Source organism: Bufo bufo, chromosome 5, assembly GCF_905171765.1.
Source record: "Bufo bufo chromosome 5, aBufBuf1.1, whole genome shotgun sequence".
NCBI classification, from domain to species: domain Eukaryota; kingdom Metazoa; phylum Chordata; class Amphibia; order Anura; family Bufonidae; genus Bufo; species Bufo bufo.
Genome location: NC_053393.1, coordinates 223081073 through 223109063, shown reverse-complemented (window position 1 = coordinate 223109063; position 27991 = coordinate 223081073). Strand labels below are relative to the sequence as shown.

Here is a 27991-nt window from a genome sequence, read left to right as displayed (position 1 = left end):
ACTTACGATAATGATGATCAATATAACCATTTCGTGGGTCCATTGCAAATACAGTGCCCCGGTATGGAATAGAGGGTTCAGGCAAGTGTGTAATAGATCCATGAATCTCTTTCTTTATTAAAGAGATCCTCTCCTCGCTAGATGTAGAAGGCTCCTCATTGATTTTACCAAGGCTTTGTCCTCCTTGTGGCTGCATGGCAATTGCGTTCCTTCTTTCCCTGTGAAACGTCTGTCCAGGACTTTCATCCTCTGAAAAACAAAAACAAATAAAAATAATTTTGTAAAAATGGGTGAAAAGTGATCACAAACAAGCAACATAAGTGTGAATCAGATGTACCGTAAATGTAATATTCCCTTCACTGGTTACTTATATACCTATTTCCAGATTTCTGCTCTTTCATCCTATTTCATCAGACAACAAACAGTTAAAGGGGTGCTCCCATTTAAATCCAACCATATGTAAAAGTTTTATCCATTTGTGCTGTTGCTGAATCTAACTACACAAAAAGGGCAGATTTTAAATATCAAGCTCCATACCTATCCAAATAAGGTTCACTAATATTCTCTGTGCCGCATACACCTTCAAAATAATCAACCATGAATTACTGTGAAGAAACTAAGAATCAGTGGGTATCCTGTCATCCGGAGAAACGGATCCGTTATATATTTTTTTCACATTTTTACCGGTCTGCGGATCCGGCATTGTAGTATTTTTAATGGCGGATCTGGCACTAATACATTTCAATGTAAATTAATGCTGAATCCGGCATTCCGCCAACTGATCTGGAATTTTGGACGGAGATAATACCGCAGCATGACTGAACTGAAGACATCCTGATGCATCCTGAACGGATTTCTCTCCATTCAAAATGCATAAGGATAAAACTGATCAGTTCTTTTCTGGTATAGAGCCCCTGTGACGGAACTCAGTGTCGGAAAAGAAAACCGCTAGTGTGAAAGTACCCTAACCTGGTTGTTACTTGATTAATGCACTAAAGTAACAATAAGGCAAAAAAAAAGGTAAAGGGTCACTAATCTTTCACAAAACTTTTGATATTTCAAAGAAACATATCAAAAGTTTAGATGCGTGGGGGTCTGAGAGCGGAGATCCCTAAAACGACAGGAGAGATGCGTGCGCATATCGCACTCTTTCTTCTCCCTGCTGAGGAGGGAATCAAAATGGGCCCATAGATTTCTATGGAGCCCATCTCGTGAGTGCACTTTTGCCCCTCATTCTAGGGATCAGCAGGGTTCTCAGCACTCAGACCCCCACCCGCGTAAAAAATGTTGATATGTCTCTTTGACATAACAAAAGTTTGGTGAAAAAGTTACTGACCCTTTAAAAATAGGCTAAAAAAAGTTATTAATTTAACGTTTTTCATTAAAGTTTTTCATTTTAAGTTAAATTTTACATTTGAAAAAGCTTCAAGTAATGGGCACTGTGACATCTAAACGGTTACTCTTTAGTACCAGCTGCACCAGCTTCGCTCTGTAAAAATTCTCACTTGTGCTGTTATAAACGCTGACAACTGCAAATACGTGTCCTGGCATTTTTTAATTGTTGTGGTGTGATAAATTAATGCAGCCGCCTAATGCTAACAAATAAAATGAGTGATTCTGTTAACAAAGCAAATAGAGTCAATAGTAGATTATGCCAATGTCGCTCTACAGAAAAATAGTAAATTATATATACTGTAAACTGTAAGTTATGAATAATGTTCCATGCCATGCCAACAAACATGCACAGTGCACATTACGCATAGATTTAATTTTTTTTTGTTCAGGTCAGTTTCAGCTAAGTAGAAATTTTCTGCACAGAAATTGACCTGTAGTGCGGATTTTAAAATCCAAAACATGTCAATTGTTTGTGCAGATTTTACTCTTTGCAATACAAATAGTGAGATCTGGGGCAAATCTGACTTCATTGGGTCCAAGGTCCACATTTTGAGGTCAAGTACAGGACACGTTCCATCTTTTTGCAGACTCAGGCCATGGGCCCATAGAAGTCAAGGGATCCGCAAAACAAAATGTAGACTGCACATGGACTGCATCCATATTTTGCGAAACCACGAATTGTGGACCTGCAAAACAGATACAGTCGAGGTCTTAAAGGGGTTGTCAGGGCTGAACCCAGATATCAACTCTTCTGTATTTACTTAGTATGTATGAGAGGAGCATAGGAGCATTTCCTTGCTCCAGTGCTCCCTTTCGCCTGGCAGTATCGCACAGCGCAAGCCTATTTTTTGTGAGCCGGTGACGTACCGGGCTTCACAACACTATGCTAGGCGGAGACTTCAACCAAGCAGTGAGCCCGGTGACATCACCGGCACAGATCGGCGGTGTATAGCGCTGCCCTAGGCTCTTTTGGAGGCGGGTAATACGCAAAACAAAGTAACTGCAGAAATGCAGTTTTACGAGCTGCCCAATCAAGTTACCGGTGAACCAAGTAAGAAATAGCCAAGATGGGTCAACCAAAGTGAGAGATGTTCACTGCCAGCACTCCGTACAGGCTAACGGAGGGTTTTTCCTAAAAACTCATATGGAGAGGAACTGAACAAATCATGTACAGTAAGGTATACAGGGGTGTAACAAGTAACTATAGGACCCCACAGGCATACTTGCAGTTAGGCCTGAGATCAACAGTAGCTTATTTACCCATTCCTCTGCTTTTCCTCCATTCTTGGGTATCCCAGTAATCACCACCCCATTCACTTCCCCCCTCCATGATCCATGGCCTTTTTCAGTGAGTGGAGGTGAGCCCATTTGGCAGTGTACCCCCTTTCCTGCTAACCCTGCTACCCTGGTAGATACTTTCATGGTAAGGTAAGGTACGGTCTTCTAGGATTACAAAGGATTTATCACGCTTACCTCATGTTCATCTTCCTAATGTTTTATTTTTTTTTGTTTTTTCGTTTAGACTCTTCTGATCCGTTTTCACCATATAAACAAATCACTCTGCTTTGTTTACCTTCTGTATCCAACCAACCCTATGATGCCTTTCTCCTTTGTCTGTCACACCAGCAGAACCACCCCTAACAATGACCAGCTAGTTTATAGCTCCTCCCACCAGCTAGTTACATAGACACTCCCCTATCACTGCCCCTGACAACACCCAGCTAGTTTATAGCTCCTCCCCTATCACTGCCCCTGACAACACCCAGCTAGTTTATAGCTCCTCCCGCCCAGCTAGTTACATAGACACTCCCCTATCACTGCCTCTGTTACTACTTTGACACGCCCATGGACATAACATCACAGGAAATAAGAAAGCTGCATGGACATGGTCATGTGACCACAGCCCAGATCGGAAGTTAGAAGCAAAAAAGGTTAAAGAAACGCATTTAAAAATTACAACTCCTTTATTCAAAGCAACTGCATTGTTTTTTCTTGCCCTGTCTATTTTTTACCCACTACGAGCCCCTTTTGCCACTCTAGTGAGGCCCCATACATGTAATACGTGCTAGATTAAAATCACAAATTCAAATAATCTGTAATCTAATCCAGTACCCTGCAAATATTATCCAGATGTTGTATTATCAGAAAATCATATAATGGATCTGCATTTTCAAGGCTGGAACCCAGGAGTAATTAGTGAGGGCATGCTGGGTCAGCATAACTTAGTATGAGTTCAGCATGCTATAAAGGTGGAGAATAAACACAGTAAAACTTTATAAAACATATCCAAAAACAAGCAGCAAACCACTATAATTGGACTCTCCAGGGTTCAAAGCAGAAGCAACATTTTAGAATAACTTTTCCATTGATACAAAACAAACTGCTGAAAATGAAACTAGTCCTAAAGCAATGAGTGAAATATATCCTATGGTATATAGAGCACATATATAGCATCTGAGAGGATAAATCTGGACTTTGGTACTCAGTGTTACGTAAATAGTTTATACCTCTGGCAGAAAAAGACCAGAGAATTCCCAGGAGATGTCACTGCAAACAGTAAGTATTAACAGCTGTGACATCAGAATGCAAGGGAAAGAATAAATCACGCTAAACCTCTACACGTAGGTACTGACTTATTTCATGGCTCAAGTCTATAAAAGAGACTACATGTACAAATATCAGATACAAGAGCTGTGAGTGAAACCAGGCACCCCGTTTTAAGTCTTGAGAAAGTCTCATCATTGACTTGTAGTGTTTTACCAGCCTTTAGAAAACTTCTTCCTTAAATCTTATGTGACCAACCAGACCTTAGTATTAGCGTAGGGACACGATGGTCAGGTTTCCTGCTGGGGTTTAGGAAGCCAAAATCAGGAGTGGATCAGAAAAAGACAGAAAGGACATATACGACTTCTGCTAAAACTGCATGCAGAATCCTGGCTGTGTGGCCATACCCTAAGGCTTACAGTATTATAGTTTCTACGCAATGTACATGTGTACTGCAGAACTACCAAAAACTCTGTATAGTCCTATTAAAAGAGTGAAAAGCTTTTTTTGTCTTTCTCATACCTCTGAGAAGATAACTCGGTTGAAGATGCAGACCTGTAGCTCCTCTACTACTATGTCCCTATGACAACACCTCCTGTTCTACAAACTGAGTGTTTAAGATTGCCATATGAACATTGAGAGCGTTTTACCAATACCCCCATGTGCAGCATGCCACCAATCTTTAGTATAGGGGGATTTTATATGATGGGTGTGGTAGTTCTGCTTTTCATATCATACACCCTAAACCAGAAATTGTGTAAATGCTATTTTTGTTGAAACCATGATTCAATAAACTGTGATTAATTCATGTTGAGAGCATTGATTGAAAGATGTAATGAAGCTCTGTTCTGTTTTATCCCAACCTCACAAATGACATCCCTTAATTGTGGCTGAAATCATGGAAATGAAATCCAGGTTTCTTCTGAAATTAACAGCTATCCTTGGACTCATTTCAGTAATTAAGTTGATGTATTTGGCTGAGCTAAACTTCTCTCAAATTAGACTTACAATGCTAACACATGTTTTCGAATAGCAAAATCATTTTATTAGCCAAAAAAGGCAAGAGTTAACTTACTATGGTGATGGGTAAGGAGTTATGTATACCCTGAAAAAATACCACTTCTAATTAAATATATTCAGGAGCCACCCTTTTAAATTTTTGCCCCTGATTTTTCAAGATTGGCGTGTGCTACGCCGGTCATCATGGGTCCTGCGCTGCCAGAGTAGGCCTCGTCATAAATGAAACGCCTCCTCTGGTAGTCCGCGTGCCAGACTAAAATCTACTCCAGCTTGTACAGTCATTATTTAAGCCAGTTTCTGATGTAAATAATAAGTGTGCTGGGGCTGACGGTCCCGTCCACACCCCACCTTCATTTTAGAACGCCTCTGTGTTAGAATATACTGTCGGATATGAGTTTCACGATCTAACTCAAATCCGATGGTATATTCTAACATAGAGGCGTTCCCATGGTGATGGGGACGCTTCAAGTTAAAATATACCATCGGATTGGAGAAAACTCCGATCCTATGGTATATTAACTCCTGACTTTACATTGAAAGTCAATGGGGGACGGATCCGTTTGCAATTGCACCATATTGTGTCAACGTCAAACGGATCCGTCCGCATTGACTTCACGGATCACGGACCAACGGAACCCCGTTTTGCGGACCGTGAAAAACCACTGTCGTGTGCATGAGGCCTAAGGCTAGAAAACTGGCATGGGGGAACCAACATTTTAAAACTTTCAACAACTGTGATACCCCACCCCATGTTACAGCATTATAATGCATGGGGAGAATGACATGGTCCCACCTAGCTCTTAAACTAATGTACGATAACCCAAAGCACCACTTGGTTGTCATTGGTAAGCTTCTTGTCAGCTGATCTGAGCTCCTATAATGCAGGGGCACAGTTTGTTTAACCTACATTAAATGACTATTCTGGATTCTTACCAGAATGGAAATCACCAGAGTCAGCTCTCTGCAGACAATGAACCAGCTAGGAATGCTAGAGGATTTCAGCTCTGAAGCCTACACAATTGAGAATACAGCAGTGGGCTAGGATACAGGCTGTAACTCAGGAGGACTGCAAGATAGGTACGAACGGAACAAAGGTTAACTTGACACTTAAAACAGCAAACTTCAAACTGACACAACCAAAAACCATTACAAAGTCAAGTTGAAGTTTGTTGTAACGGTGTATCGGATGCGTAAAATGTCAAGAACTGCATGCAGCGGTATTTGTCCGGCCGAATCTCAGAATATTTGTGGGGTTGTGGCCGGATCTCTGCCGGTCCCCATTATAGTTAATGGGGCCGGCGGGCATTAAGACCGCCAATGCTGGATCCAGAGAGAACTACTGGAACAGCATGCCAGATCTCTGTAACGCTAGTGTGAAACTAGCCTAACTCCACAAAGGCAAGCGTTCTATAAAAAAAATATACAGATGTAGACACAGTTATTTTGACTGGCTTAATGCATTAAAGCAAGAAAAACAAATCCCAGTATTACAACATGTCACGTTAAAGTGACCATCCTGGCTCAGCTGGTGACAAAATAATGTTGGCTACATCTGTATGTAATACAACTTTTTGTCCAGAAATGGTCCTAGCAAAATAATCTGACAATATAACTGCACAAAAGTACAAGTATTTGCTTCTATTTGAATATGTGAAGTGATGAAACATTGTTAGTATAAGTCATCCCTTTCCGATTAGTCCATCGATCCTCTGAGCTGTTATGAAATAGGCACTTTCTGGTGTACACATAGTCCAGATCTTTTCAATTAGTCTGTAAACTCCCCATTAACATGCAAGTCTGTTCGAGAAATTTTATAATGTTTATGGTCAATAAGGCATATAAAATAGAGATTAAAATGATAATATTTCTATAGATTCTAAACATGCTGCCGGCACATCATTTCTTTCCAGCACATCTGTAAACCATGCTGCCAAGCAAGTTTGTTCTTCATTCGAAAACTTAGAAGCAGTAGGTGGATGGCAAAAAGTCACACAAACATATGAAGAGATAAAATGAGCGAATTCTAAATCTTATTATTTGAACTATAACATGCAACTTTATAATTACTGTAATATTCTTAATGAACCTTAACCTATTCATGAAATTAAAAGTCTTTCAAAGTCATAATCGTCCATGTATAAAAAAAAACACACAAATTATTCCAACAATTTCCAGAGGCAACCGGGGGGAAAATTGAGACAAAAGAATATGTTTTTACTGTCTAGTAGTATAACATCTGATAAATGTTGAGGAGGATTTGCTTAGCTTCCCTGTTCTGCAGGTTTAGATTTCTTCACACTGACGTGGAATTCCATCAGGCAAACATTATGTTAAGAGTTTACCTCGTGCCCCACATCACACAGTTGCCTTTGAAAGAGGCAGATATAAACTTGACAGTGCACGCACTTCAGAATACAAATAGCTGAGGGATTTGCAAGACTTTTTCTCTCTGTCTCTCTCTATGCTAGCAGTGAGAAGAAACCTCCCCAGCAATAATTCTGCCTGCTGTAAGTGTAGCAGGCACTTCAGCTGGCCAAAGACGAAAGCTGCCTAATCTTGTTCTGCTGAACTGAATTGTTCAATAAGATTTTTAAGAGGATGTGTAGACAGGCTGCGCCAAGCCAAATTATTGACAGAAACATACTGTCCGCCATGGCAACAAGTGGGAGTCTATTGCAAAAATGTAAGCAAACGGCCCACTTCTCCGGCAGCAAGTGCCAAAAGATTTCGACAGCCAAACACAAGACAACTGTTACTGCTTGTCCAGGTTTTTCAGCAGACAGCTTTGGAGGCAAAAGCAACATCCGATCAGCTAAAATGTTCTTCCCAGATGAATGCCTCACAGTTTACGAAAGACATTCCCATTTTTTTTCTCTTCAGCATATTTCCTACACACATATGCACACACGTGCTCTTAGGAATGAACACATTGTGAAGCTCACACAAGAACTGTATAGAGTGTATTATGTTTCTAACTTCGTTCTCTAGGTGTATCTAAATTCCTAGACCAGATAAGGGCTGGAAATGGTTATAAATGGCATCATTTATGTCGCATTAATTTTTCCTGTCATTTCAGTGTGAACTTTAAAAACAAGTAAAAACAAAGTATAGAAAAAAATCAACACAAAAAAGTTGCATCCAAAGTTACTGCTAAACAATCTTCATACATAAGCCTTCAAGATCTTTAACTGTCTTTTAATAAAAAGGGCATTAAATTCCCTCAAAGTAGCATCAGATCAATACCAAGGTTCTACTAGTAAAGTTTTAGTAAAGCTCCATGTCGTAATACAGTCATGCAACAGGTTAGTATGAATACAAAGGGCAACTAAAATCATCTTACAACAGTCAGGGGCTTGTAGCGTCCAGGCCAGAATAATAGAGAATACTCACAATCACACAGAAAATCAGCGTGGCTCTCACTACGGGTTAATTCTTTCAAAGACATGCCCTACTTGTGCAGATACGCAGTCCTTTCTCAAGCTCTACCCCTCTTTCTCTCTCTGCCCCATTAGATGAATTAAGAGTTTGGTACCATGCTAAATTTAACAAGCTCATTAGTATTCCTGGGGAGTTCCCGTTAGTGAACTCTCCCTCTTCAGCAACCCGTCCCTGCTTTTTTGGGTCAGTCAGCTATCGTTACATCAGACTAGTGCCCTTCTGTCACAATGGTCCTGGTTAGATCATGGTTTATTGTTTTAACCTATGTTATATAAATAATGGCTTTGGATCCTTTTTATTACTTTATGTTGTGAGAGGTCAACAGCAACATTTTGATGATGGGTCAACAGCAACTTCAACCACAAGGCAAACTTGACATGCGTTGCTATGAAGCAACACTTTGGCATTAACTTAGCTCAAGTTGCAGGCACACCCTGCCGGTAGAGGGGCTGTATAGGAATGCATATTATCATACCGAGGTAGGGGAATCTATTCTTTGCCAAATTTGCGACTGCACAGAGACTGCTCATTCACCTCTCCCCAGCCAGAGAGCTGCTCAGCTCAATTCACCCCACACAAAGGCTGAAGACCAGACCTCAATGGACCGAGTGAAACATGTTCAAAACTAGGCTCTCTATTGTGACTGAATTTCTTAACATCTTTTCAAAAAGCGGAGAATGCCTTGAGGCTAAAGGAAGAAACAGGCTAATGGTGAATTGGGAATACTGAGCAAATTTCAGAGCCCTTTCCTCCTAGCTTTTGAGGTTGAAAGCAAGCTCTTTCCTTTCAAGTTTCAAAGTCCTTTTTCCTCCCGCAGTGTCACAGAAGGATTTGAAAAGAAGGTAATTGTGCTCACACTCTCCCTGATCAGAGCTTACGTCCTATTTCTGGTATTTCGAAATACTTCTTGCAATAATAGTGCGTGTAGCTCAATCCCTTAGCCGTCCTGTACTCTGCAATTGCTCATTAAATGAACAATTGCTGGTATAAAATGCCTTTTATGTTCAGGGTCTGGATATAAGATAAGCATTTCAGTACTCTAAATTTGGTTTACTAAGGAAACTCGTCTCCATCATTAAATCACAACCACTCAAGTCAGTGTATGAGTCTATCCCAGAAAAGTAGAAGCTTGTCCAATGCAGCCACTGCATATAGGACACTGTAGAAATGGGAGCAGGCATATCTACCTCCAAAGAGAATTGTGGGAAATATCTTTAAAGACTCATTATTCCATCTCAACTAAGTTTTCATACAAATGATAATATAGAGCAGGGGTAGGCAACCTCCGACACTCCAGCTGTTGTGAAACTACAACTCCCAGCATGCATACTTGCTCTGCTCTTCTCAGAACTCTCATAGAAATGAATGGAGCATGCTGGGAATTGTAGTTTCACAACAGCTGGAGTGCCGAAGGTTGCTGATCCCTGATATAGAGGAATCATTTCTGCCATTTTGCTTCTTGGACATGTTATAGGAATCCCCAATATGGATAGCCAAAAGTACAGCTCCTCATTCATACCATGTGCACAGCGTGGAGAGGTGACCCATCGGGCAATGATCTTTTGCCATCTCTTCTCCTAGCTGACAGCTGGCTTATCATTTCCTACAGACTGATTGACCTGTCAGCAAGTGCTTTGATACTGGGATTTTTCTTCCTGGTAGCCCCTGGTACACCAGGACCCAGAGGAATACTAACAAAAGGCATTTCTAAAACACAAACATAATACAAAATATCCTTGTCTGCACTGCTCTACAGAACAGTTAAGGTACCTCCACAGTCCACACTGGATGCATTTTGGTCCTGAAAATCCAAGACAGATAAGCAATTGTGTGCAAAAAATCAGCAGTGTATACAGTAGCAGAAAAGTGGGCAAGCTTTTTAAAAATGTGTTCCTCGCATTTGCGGAAAATGTCTGCAATGGAATCAGCATAAATTCGCAGTATGTTAATTTATGCTATGGCAGGGATGGCCAACCTGCGGCTCTCCAGCTGCAGTAAAACTACAACTCCCACCATGCCCTGCTGTGGGCTAATAGCTGTAGGCAGGGTGGGCATGCTGGGAGTTGTAGTTTTGCAACAGCTGGAGGGCCTCAGGTTAATTGCAACCATTTACAATGCAGGGATTGAAATCTTTGGCAAATCTGCAGCCAATCTGCATCAAAATCCATGTGTAATCCCTTATGCATTTTGTTGTAGATTCGTTGCAGATTTTGTGTGGATCCACATATTGTCTGGTTGTACTCTCAAACTTTTAACAAAGATAGAGCTTCTTTTTAACCTTATGTAACATATACTACTGAGTAAGCATCTCCCATTATCCAAATGTTGCAGCGCTCTTGTGAGTAGAAGCCCTTAAAATAGAACCAAGATAAAAATGCTTTACGACAGGTGCCCAGAAAATCTCAGAAGAGTAGACAAATTTTATTTAAAAAAACTGATACATAACGGTTTAGCTTTAACACATTCAACAAGCTCTTCTGTCCATAAGGGTACGTCCACGTGGTAAGGTTACCTTTTGCAGTTTTGGAAGCCAAAATCAGAAGGGAATCATAAAAGGAGAGAGAGAGTATTAAGGACAGATACGACTTCTCCTCTTTTTAAAATTCACTCCTGGTTTTGGCTTCCAAGACTGAGAAAACCTGACCATGTGTCCATGGCCTAAAGGTATGCTGGATGTTACCAAGTCTGGTACCTGATCGGTGGGGGTCTGACACCCGGGACCCCTGCTGATCAGCAGTTTGAGAAAACACTGGTGCTCCTATGAGCACAGCGGCTGAACCCGGACATACCTTCATTTTCACCCAGGCAGCCCCCCTGACTTGAGCATCGGAGCAGTTCATGCTCCGATGCTCTCCTTTGCCCTGTGCTAAATCGCGCAGGGCAAAGGCATTTTTTGGAGATCTGGTGACGTACCGGGCTCTCCATGGGGCTGCCAGGAAGCCCGGTGATGTCACCGGCACTGATGGGCGGGATTTAGCGCTGCCCTAGCCAGTAAAACAGCTAGGGCAGAGCTAAAGCCCGCCCATCAGAGCTGGTGACGTCACCGAACACACTGGCGGACGGAAGTTTCTGCCTGGCAGTGTGTTATTGAAATCAAAAGAGACCTTGCCCTGCGCGATTTAGTGCAGGGCAAGGGAGCGCATTGGAGCATGAGAGCATTCAGCTCTGAACCCGGACAACCCCTTTAAGTCTGTTTTTGGTTTGTGAGGTTGTGCCAAATTTATGAAATGGCCTTACCTTAATAATATATTTAGTGCAAATGCAATGGAGAGTATGCCTATGTATGGAAAAGTACATCAGGGGTTGCCTGGCATGGAGATGCAACTTTCTTATGTTCTTATTTGAAAAAGTAATACTAAGATATCCTCAAACATCCATCATCTTAAACCCATAAATGTAAGTGTCTCATAATGTAACATTCAATATGAACCTGGTTTTAGATAAAACATTACATGTTACACTGATTTAAATGATGTAAGACTAGAACTTCAGATGCAAAATCACATTGGAAAGGTCAAAAGCTAAAGACTTTCCCATTACCATATGACATCTGTTAAAGGTAAGAACAACATTTATAAAACAGGCTCTTTAGTGAATAAGGTTTTGTTTTCAATATAGTATTCCTAAATTTATCCACACGCCCATCTGTTCTTTCTGAAAGTAGCCATTCCTTATGTGCTAACATCTGGCTTCTATAAGTAATGGGCATAAACATTTCGGGTCTTTCCATGTCATGATTTGTCCAACTGATAACAATAAAGAGATTTTGATGCATATATGTGTGTATATATAAATATATATATATATATATATTGTGGGGATTCGCTCTGGTAGTTGGGATAAGCGGGTGCAGTACAGAGACAGTACAAGTTTGTAATTCAAATGTCCGTGTTTATTCACAAGGTCAAACAAAAAACACTCTATGCAGGGTTGGTGTTTGTTCACAATGAGTAGAAATTTTGTGCATAACAAAAACGTCACCATATCGGTGGTTCTGCCTCCAGCAGTCTAAATGCAGGCTTTAGGTGGCCTGCTCTCCCAACACACGGGTCTCAGCTTTTTAGCTCAGCACAGGGCTCAGATCACAACACACAGGGCGTTCTCTGCTGCTGAGCCCAGCTGCCTTTTTAAGGATAGGTGCTGTCAAAACCAGGCCTGGAACGTGGGGAGTAGTCACCCACCCAGCACTTTGACTACTCCCAATAAGAGCCGTCCCGGATCAGCTATTTACAGCCATACTAAATAGCTAAAGTGTCAATCAGCATTAGCTGCCGCTGACACATGAAAATACAGACTCTTACTTCACCGAGGCCAGGAACCTCGGTGACACATACCTACCATCAATGACTACCCCTTGTACCTTCCTACAATATATATATTTAGTATAATGTGTATACCATTAATTAATTAATTAATTAAACAAAAATTCCCAGCTCTAATTTTATGCGTTACTTCTCAATTAGAAAAGTGATGTTGAAAGTGTAGCAAACTTCACCAGTAATTCAAAATTTGCAATTCTGTATGTGTTCTTATAGTCACCTCCTACCGTTCCTGTAAAATCATCCCTATGTAGGATATCTAAATTTACCACTGTGCTACTTTTTTTTTTAATCTCCATCATATTTATATGAGACCTGCATCTCTTTATACATTGTATAACTTTCTAACAAACATATAATATTTCATTTATTACAGACAACTGGAATATAGGAAAGAATGAAGGAAACCACAGTTTAGAAGTCACAATAAAGAAAATATTATAACTTGGAATACATCTCATGGACATATTAGTTGTTATAATGCCATGCTATAAAGGCCATATCACAACCAGGTCCATGAGGTCCAGCAAAAGACAAAAACATAGGAATCGGGCATAGGAGTAGATCATTTACCACTAGGGTCTATCACTTTTATGGTCTTTCTTTCTTCATGATTTCTTCATGCAGTGATGTTAGTGTTATGATGGGCATGCACAAGTTCTGTATAGCTGTAGGATAGACTATCTAAAGTTCTTCCTCTGGCGGGCCTAAGATACCCTGATCTGACCTCCCACAGATGTACAATAGGTATCATCAATCTCTAACCAAACGCTGATACCTAACAGGAGGTCTTAATTTCTGGACAGCTGTATGGTGTTTAGTGTAGGTGTCTTTTTTCTCTTTTTCATTATTTTACATTGGCTCCATTAAGACTGCTTGTCATCATTTATTTCCAGCAGCTAATTAACCACATCAAAAAGGGATATCCAAGTATAAATAAAAAAAACATGGGAAGAAAGAAATGTTTCCCGAAGGGTTTACAGCATGCCACTCTCATCCGTGCAGTTGTTCTTATCGTTGAGTAACAGTTAGACTCAACATTAGGGTATTTAAAACCTAAAGGGAAAATAGATGAGCCTAAGCCCTTCTGGGTCGAACTCTGTAAAAGTGTGGAAATAACCACTGTGGTACAGAACCGGTTAACACAAGGGAGGCTGTTGGATTTACCTAGGACTAAAACCTGCTCAAGCTGCTTAAACCCGATAATTAGCTCTGCAATAAGCAGTTTAACTACAACAGTCAAGCGTGAAAACCCTTTTAAATACAGAATATTGGTTCATCTTGGTAAAATTCTGTGTGACTTCACAGCTGAAATGTAGTAACTATGTCATTATATTCAATCTTTAGCAATACCATTTTAAGAGGAAAATGGTGCATGAGCGCACACTGTGTACACACAAAAAGGATCACTAATAACACAAAAGTTATAAAAGTAGAAGCTTCCATGTCATGATATATCACTTATGATCTCCTTCAATTAAGCTGCTGTAAACAGGAAGTTCTTTATGTGTAGAAAAATGCCCTCCTGGTATGTCTCAAGCATATTCCACCCAGTATTGGTCTTTGGGGACCTACAAGTCTATTTTTTGATACATAGGCTTGTAATGTAGACCATGTCCAATACTAATAACAAATTGCTTTTAATATGTTGAGGCCTACATACTTGCACCCTTCTATAGTGAAGTATCCAGGAAGTAGCATCCATAGTTAGCCCTTTTTACAGTTATAGAGCAGAATCAGTTACCTACAGTATCACTGGTGAATACCAGCGCAACGCTTGCTCAGGAAAGGCAGCAGGCAGGCGTGAGTGCATCTGCATGCACAGTGAGGCAAGGGCTTTTGGAGGATCGCCTGGTGTCAACGCGGTCAGTAAAGGAGCCATTTTTCCTGCAGGAAGCACAGGGTTTGGACTACAGATGACTGGGGTAAAGTTGTTTTCTCTGATGAAACCCCCTTCAGATTGTTTGAGACTTCTGGAAAAATAATTGTCTGGAGAAGAAAAGGTAAGCGCTACCATGAGTCCTGTGCCATACCAACAGTAAAGCATCCTAAGGCCATTCATGTGTGGGGCTGCTTCTCATCCAAGGGAGTGGGCTCACTCACAATGTTGCCCAAAAAACACTGCCATGAATAAAGAATGGTATTAAAACATCTTCCAACAGCAACTTCTCCAAAAGATCCAGCAGCAATTTGGCGATGAACAATGCTTTTTTCCAAAATCATGGAGCACCATGTCACAAGGCAAAAGTGAGCACTAAAAGGCTCCTTGAGCAAAACATTGGACTTTACGGTCCATGGCCAGGAAACTCCCTAGATCTCAATCCCACCCTCAAAACGTTGTTGGACAAACAAAAGCATAGATAAACTCCAAGCACTGATTAGGAAAGAATGGGTTACCATCATTCAGGATATGGCCCAGAAGCTGATATCCAGCATGCCAGTAGGAACTGCAGAAGTCTTGAAAAAGAAGGGTCAATACTAGAAATATTGAGTCTTTACATAAACGTGGTGTATTTGTCAATAAAAATTAAAATACTAGTATACCATAGAAACCTCTGACTGAAGAAGTAAACTTTGTGAAAACCAAAGTCTGTGTCAGTCTAAGGCTACCTTCACACTGGCGTTTCTGGGTCCGCTTGTGAGATCCGTTTCAGGGCTCTCAGAAGCAGCCCAAAACAGATCAGTTAAGCCCCAATGTATTCTGAATGGATAAGGATCCATTCAGAATGCATCAATTTGGCTGCGTTTGCCCTCCGTTACGCTTTTTAGACGGTCACTAAAACGCAGCTTTCAGCGTTTTGGTGACCGTCTGACTATGCAGAGCCAAACGGATCCGTCTAGACTTACAATGTAAGTCAATGGGGACTAGGGCTGAAACGATTACTCGATTAATTCGACACAAAAAAATCCTCAATGCAAATTTTTTGCATCGAAGATTCGTTTGTGTCATGTGACCACAGAGCGGGAGTGAAGCGCTTGCTATTACTCCTTCTCCGTGGTCTCCCGCTGCGCTTGGAATACTCACTTTTCCAGCAGGGGGCCTCCGGACACTTCACAGCATGTCCATGGTCCCGCGCTGCTCTGACCTCCTGACGTACGCACGCCGTGACCTGACGCACTGTGTGACGTCAGGCGCAGAGCAGCGCGGAACGATGGAGTGTCTGCAGCGCCCCTGCTGGAAAGGTAAGTTAGTGAAACCGAGGGGGTGGGGGCGCGACTAAGGCCAGGTGCCTGGAGTGCACAGCGTCATAGTAACCAATGACACTGTGCAATCCGCGTGTCAGGAGGAGCATGGCAGCAGAGATTATGGCACAATGGGGGGAGAGCTGATGGCACAATGGGGGGAGAGCTGATGGCACAATGGGGGGGGTAAAGCTGATGGCACAATGGGGGAGAGCTGATGACACAGTGGCGGGAGAGTATGACAAATAACCTGACCCAAGAGAGAGTCAAAAGAGCCACCCCACGAATGCACATCCAACAATGAATCAATATTAAAATGTATATAAAGTTTATTAGACACACAAACAGACACACAATAAAAATTGTATACAATGAAGACAAAGTGCGGTATGCAATAGAATATGTGTAACTGACACACACAGGTCCACTGAGTTGCCACAAATAGGCATATGCGCTATAAACCAGCATATAAAGGAATTCAATAAATAACATAAAGCAAATGTCAGGTAAGGTAAGACAACTAAGAATAAAGACAGACCATGATAAGGTGAAATATCACAAGCCTAACCTACATAACCAGCTGGTGCAGTGGACCTGGAAACATTATGTTATTTATTGAATTCCTTTATATGCTGGTTTATAGCGCATATGCCTATTTGTGGCAACTTAGTGGACCTGTGTGTGCATTCGTGGGGTGGCTCTTTTGACTCTCTCTTGGGTCAGGTTATTTGTCATATGCTCGTTCGCCACCCTTTGCACTCCTTGATTATTTGGTGTGCCCCCTGTCTCTTCTAACATTACAGTGGCGGGAGAGCTGATGGCACAAGGGGGAGAGATGATGGCACTGGGGGAGTAAAGCTGATGGCACAAGGGGGGGACAGATGATGGCACAATGGGGGGAGAGCTGATGGCACAAGGGGGGGAGAGCTGATGGCACAAGGGGGTTAGAGATGATGGCACAAGGGGGTTAATGATGATGGCACAAGGGGTGAGAGATGATGGCACTGGGGGAGTAAAGCTGATGGCACAAGGGAGGGGAGTGATGGCACAAGGGGGAGAGCTGATGGCACAAGGGGGCAGAGCTGATGGCACAAGGGGGGAGAGATGATGGCACAAGGGGGAGAGATGATGGCACTGCGGGAGCAGAGCTGATTGCTATGGGGTGGGGATGAGCTGATGGCACTGGGGTGGGGGAGAGCTGATGGCACTGGGGGAGTGGAGCTGATGGCACTAGGGTGGGGGAGAGCTGATGGCTCTGTGGTGAAGGAGAGCTGATGGCACTGGAGTGAACGAGAGCTGATGGCACTGGGGTGAAGGAGAGCTGATGGCACTGGGGTGAAGGAGAGCTGATGGCACTAGGGTGAAGGAGAGCTGATGGCACTGGGGTGAAGGAGAGCTGATGGCACTGGGGTGGGGACAGCTAAAGGCACTGGGTGGGGAGAGCTGATGACACTTGGTGGGAGTGAGCTGATGACACTGGGGGAACGGACCTGATGGCACTGGGGGATAGTGGAGCTGATGACACTGGGGGGAACAGAGCTGATGGCACTGGGGGGAACAGAGCTGATGGCACTGGGGGGAACTGATGCACTTGGGCTGATCGCACAGTGGGGAACGAAGGGTGTTGGGGACTAATGGCAGGGGGTCTGATGAGTTTTTATAAAGGAAAACAGTCTATTAATTATTATTTTCTTATTAGATTACTCGATTAATCGTAAAAAATAATCGATAGAATACTCGATTACTAAAATAATCGTTTACTGCAGCCCTAATGGGGACAGATCCGTTTTTCACAGACACAATATGGTGCAATTGAAAACGGATCCGTCCCCCATTGACTTTTAATGTAAGTCAAGAGAAATCCGTTTTGACTTAGACTTTTTTATTTATGAATAATGCAAACGGATCCGTTATTAATGGATACAAGCGTTTGCATTATTGGTGCGGATCCGTCTGTGCAGATACAAGATGGATCCGGTGTGAAAGTAGCCTAAAGACTTTTGGCCACAACTGTACAATATAATAATATATATTTTATGGTAAAATAGAGATGAGCAGAACCCTTTTTTTTTAATTATTTCTAGCTCACACATGTATTTTGGCAGTACTATGCATCCGGGAAAGTTCATCCCTGGACAGGACTGTGCATGTCTGTTTCACAGGAGTGTTTTCCTTTGTTATATATGTTCTTACATAATATAATTATTAGCATTTTTCTATCTTGTTAAAGGGAATGTGTCATCAGAAAATGACATGCTGTTTAAATCTTTTTTTTATGTTTAACGCATTTTTTTAAACAAAAAAGATAAAATCCTGCAGTTTTTGCACTGGCCACTATGTCTAAAAATTGGTTAATACAAATCACTTTATTGCAGTTAAAGAGGACCTTTCACCGATTCTTACCCTATGAACTAAGTATACATACATGTGGAGCGGCGCCCGGGGATCTCTCTGCACTTACTATTATCCCCGGGCGCCGCTCCGTTCTCCTGCTATGTCCTCCGGTATCTCCGTTCCCTAAGTTATGGTAGGCGGAATCTGCCCTAGCGCTGGCCAATCGCATTGCAGAGCTCACAGCCTGGGAGAAAATAACCTCCCAGGCTGTGAGCTCTGCGCTGCGATTGGCCAGCGCTAGGGCAGACTCCGCCTACCATAACTTAGGGACTGGTATCTCCGCCTACTATAACTTAGTGAGCAGAGATACCGGAGGGCATAGCGGCAGAACGGAGCGGCGCTCGGGGATAATAGTAAGTGCAGTGAGATCCCCGGGCGCCGCTCTACATATCTGTATAGTTAGTTCATAGGGTAAGAATCGGTGAAAGGTCCTCTTTAACTCATTCTAATCCTGCCTGTAATGATAACACCTCTGTGTACAGATAAGACAGAATCCTCCATTCACCATAAGTGATTGTCACAGCTTATCTATTCTTTCCTTGTACAATGACCTCTGTACAGGTCACAGAGCACGCCTAGAAAACTCTCCCATAGAAGACAATGAGGTCCCCTACTGACCATTGTTTCTATGGCCCATGTGGCTGCCATAAAGCAATTTTCTTAATGCTTTCTACCTGCTGTTAAGAACAGCTCAGGCAAGATGGCCGCCCCCATAATCATGTCCAGGAAATAGAATAAAAAATATATATAATAGGAAAATAAAAACAGATTAGAAAAAAAGGATATGTGCTACTATCTGGTTTTAACTGGCAAATAAAAACATTTGTGACACATTTTCTTTAAGAAATAACACCGGGATCATACAATGTTAGACTGGTTCATGCTGCCCCATAAATTTTTAAATGTCAAATCTGATAATTAGTTCATTCAGTCTAGTTGGGAGAAGACAAATCCACAACAGGTAATGCAAAGGTACTAGAAGTTACCTGAGTCTTTCAGACAAGCCACTGACTTATTTAGTGCACCCCTGCTACTATTATACTATAGATAGGGCAAATTTATATAAAAACTGTCCTTCCACTGGATGCACAGGAATGTCAAGTGTACAGTACAATACAGTCCTCTTCCCCTTACTGGTCTGACTCCTCCCACTGTCCCACTGGTGACATCATAAAACGTCCTTTAAACTACACTAAGTCAAAGATTTAATGTATTTCTCTGCTGCCTGAGTACCTTCAGCATGGGGGGGGGGGGCAGTCAGGGGTGGACTGGGAGCTTAAAGTGGCCCTGGAAAAAAACCTAATAGTGCCCCTATTTCGTAAGCAGGTCCAAATTAACAGAAAGCGTGGGCAACACAAGTAGGCTCAGCAGAACCAAATAACACAGTGTAGAATAATATACTGCCCCAAAAGCTGGCCCTCTGTGGTAGCCATCAATAGTTGCCATCTTCTGTCCTCCTCCTCCAGTTGTCTATGGAGAAGGGGGCTTAGGAGGTGTGGACCACAGCAGTTGAATTCAGGAGGGCATGTGCGGTCACTGGCCGAGTACATGAGTACTTGATTCTCACAGTGTTAATTACTGTGGAGAGCTCATGATGTACCCGGTCAGCGGCAGAGAGGAGGACTTGGGTGGCCCCCTGGGGCATCGGCCCACCGGTAAATTTCCCCGTAGGGTCTATGGCCAATCTGCCCCTGCTCACAGTCCTTTCCATGAGATGAATGATCATGCAGCCTCCTCTCCTGCCTGAGCTGATCACAGGGATCGGTGTCAGACAGGGAGAGAGAAAAGTGTGCAAGTGCACTCCTCTCTCATTGTTCCAGCAAAGTGCTGTATGAACACTCTGCCGGATCATTAAAGAAGCAGTCAGGGAGGTCTGGCACTGCTGGATCACCCTGACTGCAGACTATAAGATGCTGGCACTTTTAAGCAACAAAAAGTGAGTCTTATAGTCCAAATACTACATATTGAATCATTTACCATAAAACTATCAATCTGCTCAGTTAAACCTCAACAATACCATGCTGAGCACAGATAGAACTGCATTTACAATGTGATAGTTTCCCTCTAAGGACTCGTGTGGCAAATATGCATTTGAAAGAAAATGTATGTTTAAAGGGTATCTGTCAGCAGATTTGTACCTATGAAACTGACTGACCTGTTGCATGTGTGCTTGGCAGCTGAAGGCATCTGTGTTGGTCTCATGTTCATATGTGCCAGCATTGCTAAGAACAATGATGTTTTAAAGAGTTTGTACAGCGATGTTGTTGTCGTTACACTTAGTGGATCTATTCTTTCTGCAACTGCCATGCCCTTTTCACTTTGAGACCAACACAGATGCCTTCAGCTGCCAAGCGCACATGCAACAGGTCAGCCAGTTTCATAGGTAAAAATCTACTGACAGATGCCCTTTAAATGCCTCATGAGAGACTGGGTCTGTAGTATTACCACTAAGAGCAAATTAAGCACCATTTCAGTAATTCTGAGCATTTTATAAAAGTAGTGTAAGAGGTGCAGATATGGTACTGCCGTCTTTCAATATTTCTGGAAAGTTCATCATTGAAAGATACATACATATAGATATTATTATTCAGACACTTGTTTGAAAGCTATAAAGAACTGTCATGTCCATCTGAAATTGCAGTTTTAAGCACAGTAAATCATCATTTAAAAGGAAGAATAAAAATAAATTAAAAAAAACTGTATATTTTATAGGTTATTCGGGATACTTTGTCAAAATAAACCACAGGCTTTACAAGTTGTCTAGGTCTTAAACCAACTCTCCAGCATCTGTAACCAACCATCCAATGAAAGAACAGCTGCAACATGTGTGCGTTGGCACGGATGCTTGGCATGTGCCAGCAGGCAGCTTGTTTATTGAATATTTGTGCATGAAGACATTTTCTGTTCCCATATTTCCGCCGGAAGAGCCTGGAGCAGTTGTGGCTTAATGCTGCGACAACTGTTAAATCTCAGTTATGGTTATTGCCAAATTAACAAATTAAGGAGCTTAGTTTTTTTTTATCACATGCAGTTTTGACAATTTAATGAAGTCTGTGTATACCAGCTGAATTATGCTATCAAAAACGCTCGACACACAGACAGTGATATCATTTCTACTGAAAAGTATCCATCGAGATTCCTGTTCGCTTAAGGCAAATTTACAGTGGTCGATGCTCAGCCAAGTGAATGTTCCTGATCGTTACCCTGACTTATCATGCTCAACGATCAGCGGACGAATGAGCAAATGTATCTTTAATACCGGCATAAAAATTGGCAGCACATTCCGTCGTGTAAACAGGGATGTGCTGCTGACAATATGCCAACTCTATGGCGATGAATGATCATACTAGCGATTGTTATTCCCCACAGTACAATGACTGTTTCATTTAAATGTACTAAACAAGCCCCAATCTACAAGCTATATAATACATCAGCAGTTGTTTACGGGCAGAATCTATACTCATGTAAAAGGACCTCTAAGCTGGCCATTAAATTACATGTGCATCCTGTGCTGTGCCTACTTTTTATGGATTGATGTGAAGAGCCAGTTTTTATATTTGGTGAGTGGCGCTTTACTACATCTTCCTTACTGATGCTAATGTGCATAGGGCCTCCCAACTCTTTCCCAATGGTAGATTATTTTGTACCTTGAGAGATAGATCATCTGCAAGAAGCGTCACACAGCATCTTTTTCCCCTTTACAAATAAAGAACACATGCAAACTCGGCCGAGCATGCATGTTTATGGGGGGATCTGGAGGACAGCTGTTGTTTAGCCGACAGTCATCTCAAAGATGTAGCAGGCTTTAGTCTGCAAAATGTTTGACTTGTCAGAGCAGTAATACTCTTGCTATTTTTGTCAGCCATTTTAAAAGCAATGAATTACTGTCTCTATCACAAAGTGACTGAGCTTGTATACCAAGTTATCGTAGTTGACTGTCAGTTTGACTTTTTATGTTTGCTCTCTATGGACTATGTAAACCCTTTCGTTAGCGATAAAATATTACACAGTATTTAAAGGAGTTGTCTGGTACAATCTGGACCTTATAAAAGGTGAGTTTTTTTTTTTGTTCTAGCACACTATTGTCTTTGGCCTGTGTTTTAATTATACCAGACAACCCCTTAGGATAGTGAAAACATAGGGTTAAAGTGGTTTTCCAGTTCTTCTATACTGATGGCCTATCCTCATGATTGGGGGGGGGGTACGATCATCTGTTTGAAGAGCCTCCAGTGATGTCATCTTTATTGATCACTTGGCCTAGCTGCAGCTCAGTCCCATTCAAGTAAAAAGTCCTAAACTGCCATAACAAGCACAGCTGCTATACAATGTTCGGCGGGAGTGCCAAAAGTCGAATCCACACCGATCACTTATTGATGACCTTTCCTGAGGACAAGTCATTAATACTGAAGGAGGAAGGCCATCGATGTTTGGTGAGTGGTCCAATCTATTCTGGCTTTGTGTCATTTTTTATGTTAGGGTCCACTCCATTCACACGTCCACAAGTGTTTTGCGGTCCGCAAATTGCAGATCCGCAAAACACGGACACCAGACATGTGCGTTCCACATTTTGCAGACCGCACATGACCGGCACTTAATTAGAAATGCCTCTTCTTGTCCGTGTCTGAGGACAAGAATAGGACATATTCTATTTTTTGCGGAACGGAAGTGCGGATACGGAACGGAAGTGGGGATACGGACTGCACACTGTGTGCTGTCCGCATCTTTTCCGGCCCATAGAAAATGAATGGGTCCAGATCCGTTCCGCAACGTTGCGTAACGGATCTGGATCCATTTTGCGGACGTGTGAATGGACCCTTAGTGTGAGCAGCATTTGCATTTACAAATCACGCAGCTTGTAAGAGAAAAAACAATGGTCAATGACAAACATATCTAGCGAGCTAAATAGGATAATCTGGGATGGAGTGAGCACATGTTTGGCATCGGCAAACAGTTGACACTTGCAACAAGACTGCTTGTCATTAGGGTGAGAAAACAGCAGTGTTCACTTTTATGTGTCCCAGGAAAGGTACAGCAACCCCTAGAGCAATTCATTATCTGGACAGTCATCTGAGATGGCCATTTACTAACAGGGATGCTTTGCTATAACCTATTTACACTTTCAGTAAGAATCATGTCTCCCTTTTGTATGATTGTAGTTCAATTCATCAGGGTTTACTAAGTAAAACATGCCAAAATTGTGGCTCAACTTGCACCAACAATCTGGCAACAAAACCAACAGTATGTCATACAGTTACACACATTAATGGATTTCCCCACAAGTGTAAAAAAAAAGGATGTGAACAAAGCCTTACAATTGACATATTAAAGTGGTTATCCAAGGTGTAACATAAAATGCCCGGACCCCTCATATAGATGGTACTAACCCTGCTCCCAGGCACCCGCGTAGCTCCTGCTCTCCGCACGGCCACCGCTGCATCTCCCCACAATGCTAGGGAGGCTCGTCCTCGTCACAGCCTGTTATTGGCTGCCCCCCGTCGTGGGAGGTTTTGATCCGCACGATGGGGAGATGCAGAGGCAGCCAAGCAGGGAGCAGGAGCTACGTGGGTGCCGGGGAGCAACTACCAAAGCACTGTGTGACAGAGTATTCTGAGGAGCTGGTGGTCATTTTACAGAAATTAAAAGGTACGCTGGAATCAGAGGACCTGCACCAGAAATGTTGAAAAGGAGGATACCAGTATATGCATTTATAGATTATTCATTTTTTTTTTGTGAACTGGAGGGCTTCTTTAACTTATTCACAGACATCCAAGCTGATCAGTTTTCCTTGATTCTAAAAGGGTAACCTAACAATTAAAATGCCAAAGGTAGCTCATACCCTATAGCGGCTCTGACTTTTCTCTCCATCATATTCATGTTATTTTGATCAAGTATTAAACAACTCGGAGTGCATCCAATTATTTTTTACGGCTTACCTTGTTTTCACATATTTTGAAATCCCTACCGAAAAATTTACTTTACCCATCTGGTTAGATTACTTTTTTAAGAGCAGACAGATATTTCCCCCCCCCCAAACCTTAAAGAAAAACAGCATTTTTTACACCACTTCCATGCAACATGAAAATAATACGTAGGCAATCTTTTATGTATGGCATCTACCAACCTATTACCAGAACACAAACTATGTCTTACAACAGCAATAAATATTTTATCTCACAAGCACGCTGGTACAAAAGACAGTCTGATTAACATTTCTTTGCAGAAGATGCACAAGCATATCAGAGAAAAGGAAGGGGGAGAGAATCTACATTTAAATGGCAAGACACAATAAAGTGTGGCACAAAAGCATCCTCAGACATTCACTTTCGATAAAGGCATAGGTGAAAGGTTTGATTTATGTAGACTTTAAAGAGGTAGTATATTGCTTTTGTTGTGGCAGAATGGTCCTTTTTAAGAATGAAAGGTTGAGGTGGGTACAAGGTTAAACATGAAAGGTTGAGGATTTTACAAGGTTCGATACAGTAAAAAGTGTTGTGGATGTTAAAAGGTTAGATACAGTAAAAAGAGTTGTGGATGTTACACGGTTAGATACAGTAAAAAGGGTTAATGATGTTAGAAGGTTAGATACAGTAAAAAGTGTTGTGGATGTTAAAAGGTTAGATACAGTAAAAAGAGTTGTGGAGGTTAGATACAGTAAAAAGAGTTGTGGAGGTTAGATACAGTAAAAAGAGTTGTGGATGTTACAAGGTTAGATACAGTAAAAAGAGTTGAGGATGTGACACAGCTAGATACAGTAAATAGAGTTGAGGATGTGACAAGGTTAGATACAGTAAAAAGAGTTGAGGATGTTACAAGGTTAGATACAGTAAAAAGAGTTGAGGATGTTACAAGGTTAGATACAGTAAATAGAGTTGAGGATGTGACAAGGTTAGATACAGTAAAAAGAGTTGAGGATGGTACAAGGTTAGATACAGTAAAAAGAGTTGAGGATGTTACAAGGTTAGATACAGTAAAAAGAGTTGAGGATGTGACACGGTTAGATACAGTAAATAGAGTTGAGGATGTTACAAGGTTAGATACAGTAAAAAGAGTTGAGGATGGTACAAGGTTAGATACAGTAAAAAGAGTTGAGGATGGTACAAGGTTAGATACAGTAAATAGAGTTGAGGATGTTACAAGGTTAGATACAGTAAAAAGAGTTGAGGATGGTACAAGGTTAGATACAGTAAAAAGAGTTGAGGATGTGACACGGTTAGATACAGTAAATAGAGTTGAGGATGTTACAAGGTTAGATACAGTAAAAAGAGTTGAGGATGGTACAAGGTTAGATACAATAAAAAGAGTTGAGGATGTGACACGGTTAGATACAGTAAATAGAGTTGAGGATGTTACAAGGTTAGATACAGTAAAAAGAGTTGAGGATGTTACAAGGTTAGATACAGTAAAAAGAGTTGAGGATGGTACAAGGTTAGATACAGTAAATAGAGTTGAGGATGGTACAAGGTTAGATACAGTAAATAGAGTTGAGGATGTTACAAGGTTAGATACAGTAAAAAGAGTTGAGGATGTTACAAGGTTAGATATAGTAAAAAGAGTTGAGGATGTGACACGGTTAGATACAGTAAATAGAGTTGAGGATGGTACAAGGTTAGATACAGTAAAAAGAGTTGAGGATGTTACAAGGTTAGATATAGTACAAAGAGTTGAGGATGGTACAAGGTTAGATACAGTAAAAAGAGTTGAGGACGGTACAAGGTTAGATACAGTAAAAAGAGTTGAGGATGGTACATGGTTAAACATGAGGTGATGCAGGTAGTTGAAGGTCTAAAATAATGAAATGAGGATGGCCCAAGATTAAGCGTGATTATGAAGCAAGGATGGCACAAGAGGTTGTCCACTCCAGCCACCAAATGTTTTAAACATCTTGGAATGCCATAAAATAAAATAAAAAATTTCAATCCCCGGCCGATGCTTCCCCGGTTCCCCTGCTGGTCTCTGTTCTACCTGACAGGACATGTGACTGCTGCAGCAAATCATTAGTGGCCTGAGTGCTGTTGACATGCCACCACTCGAGCAGGAAGAACTGAGATGGGGCATTTACACATTTTTCTTATACTTCAAAAAAAAAAAAAAAAATCATAATAAAACATTAGGTGAGTCTATAACATGATCATTTCCATTAAGTATGGAACCAATTATGACCTAAACAGAATAGTATGTAGACAGAGAAGATCACATTACAGAAACCAAGACCGACTCTTTTTACTAGTATAGTACGGCTATGTTCACATCTGAGTTGGAGTTTCTTTAGGAGCCACCTTCAAAGATTCGCTAAAAAAGGGGGACAAAATAATGCACCATGCCGCACTAGTTTGTTGTTTAACAAGATGGACAGCATAATGGAAACCCATCAGACCCCATTATGATCAATGGAGTCTGTAGGGCACTGCTGCTGTGTGCCATGTGACAGATTGGGCACTTTCAAAAAAATTCATGCTCTGCTCCTTTAATGGAGCAGGACAACAGATATAATTAGCAGAAGCCTGCGCCAATTTGAATGAGCTCTAAACAGTTATGTTGACTATCCTAAGAATAATTATTGCTTATATCATTATTTGAAAACTAAACCAATATCAGACTAATGAGATATGGCATGGATATGTTCTTCACAATATCAGTCAAATATTGTAGGCCTTATAAAATATTATAAGCACTATAATATATACAGATAAAATACTGGCCTTCTGACAGATCTACCTACAGGTCTGTAGATTATATGTTTTCCTTTGTGTGCAATTAGCTGTGATCATAGTCATTACTATTGAAGGACTGTCCTGTTTTTAGTGTGGACTTGTGCGTATGCAGCCAGGGCTGTGGAGTCAGTAAGCCAAAGTCACTCCTACTCCTGTATTTTATCACACTCCGGCTCTGACGCCTTCATAAATGCCCAATCATTTAGTAAAAACTAATTTACCGTAGTAAAATGCTAACACTAGCCTTTTTGTTACTATCATGTAAGACTTACATTGTAAGTAATCAGGCTACTTAGATAGAACTTTCCAGACATGCATCCCCATATATATTAACAATTCTGGAGTATCTATTCCTATGACTCTATGATGGGTGTTACCAGATTGGGGGGTGCCCCTGCAGAGTCTGCAGAGTCTGACACTAGCAACACTGATTGGAAAGAGTCAGACACATCTGCTACTGGTAACACCCACAAGTACCTTTACTGCTCACTTCTGGCAATTTATTGGAATAATACAGGAATGGCACAATAAACAAATAGATGCTCCAGAATTTATATTAGATGGGGAATGCAAGTAGTTACTAAAACTGATGTTTCAGGAGAGGTGACAACATATTTTTTTGGAATACAATTTCTGAAATGTTCAAAGATTCCTGTAAGAAAATATGCCATGCATTATGTATTTAATAACTGGAAAACACTCATACACTTAATCCTTTAAAGAAATCTATAATGTATGCCCTGGAAATGCAGAGAATCATGTGCCAGCATAAATAACTTTTCACAGGTCAACTTCCGCATGGGTATGATCATCTGCTCCACTGCACTAGAGACACATCACTGCTGAAGCCACTCATTGGCTGCAGTGGAGCAGGTGACCATGCCTATGCAGGGGATAAATGAAACAAGCCAGGATCTGGCACGCAGGTTCCGAATCGGTGGGGAGAAGGTAAGTATGATTCTTTCCACGGTGGAGGCAGAAAAGTTA

At 41.5% G+C, this 27991-nt stretch overlaps 1 protein-coding gene across 6 annotated transcripts in view; it reads right to left on the bottom strand.

Moving 5' to 3' along the window:
• Positions 1-27991, bottom strand: part of GLI3 (GLI family zinc finger 3) — a 223923-nt gene that overhangs the window by 154777 nt on the left and 41155 nt on the right. For all 6 annotated transcript variants that reach the window (XM_040432675.1, XM_040432680.1, XM_040432677.1 and 3 more), the window contains exon 3: positions 7-249. In XM_040432675.1, coding sequence (XP_040288609.1) covers positions 7-249 — 243 coding nt within the window. The remainder of the gene's footprint in view (positions 1-6; positions 250-27991) is intronic.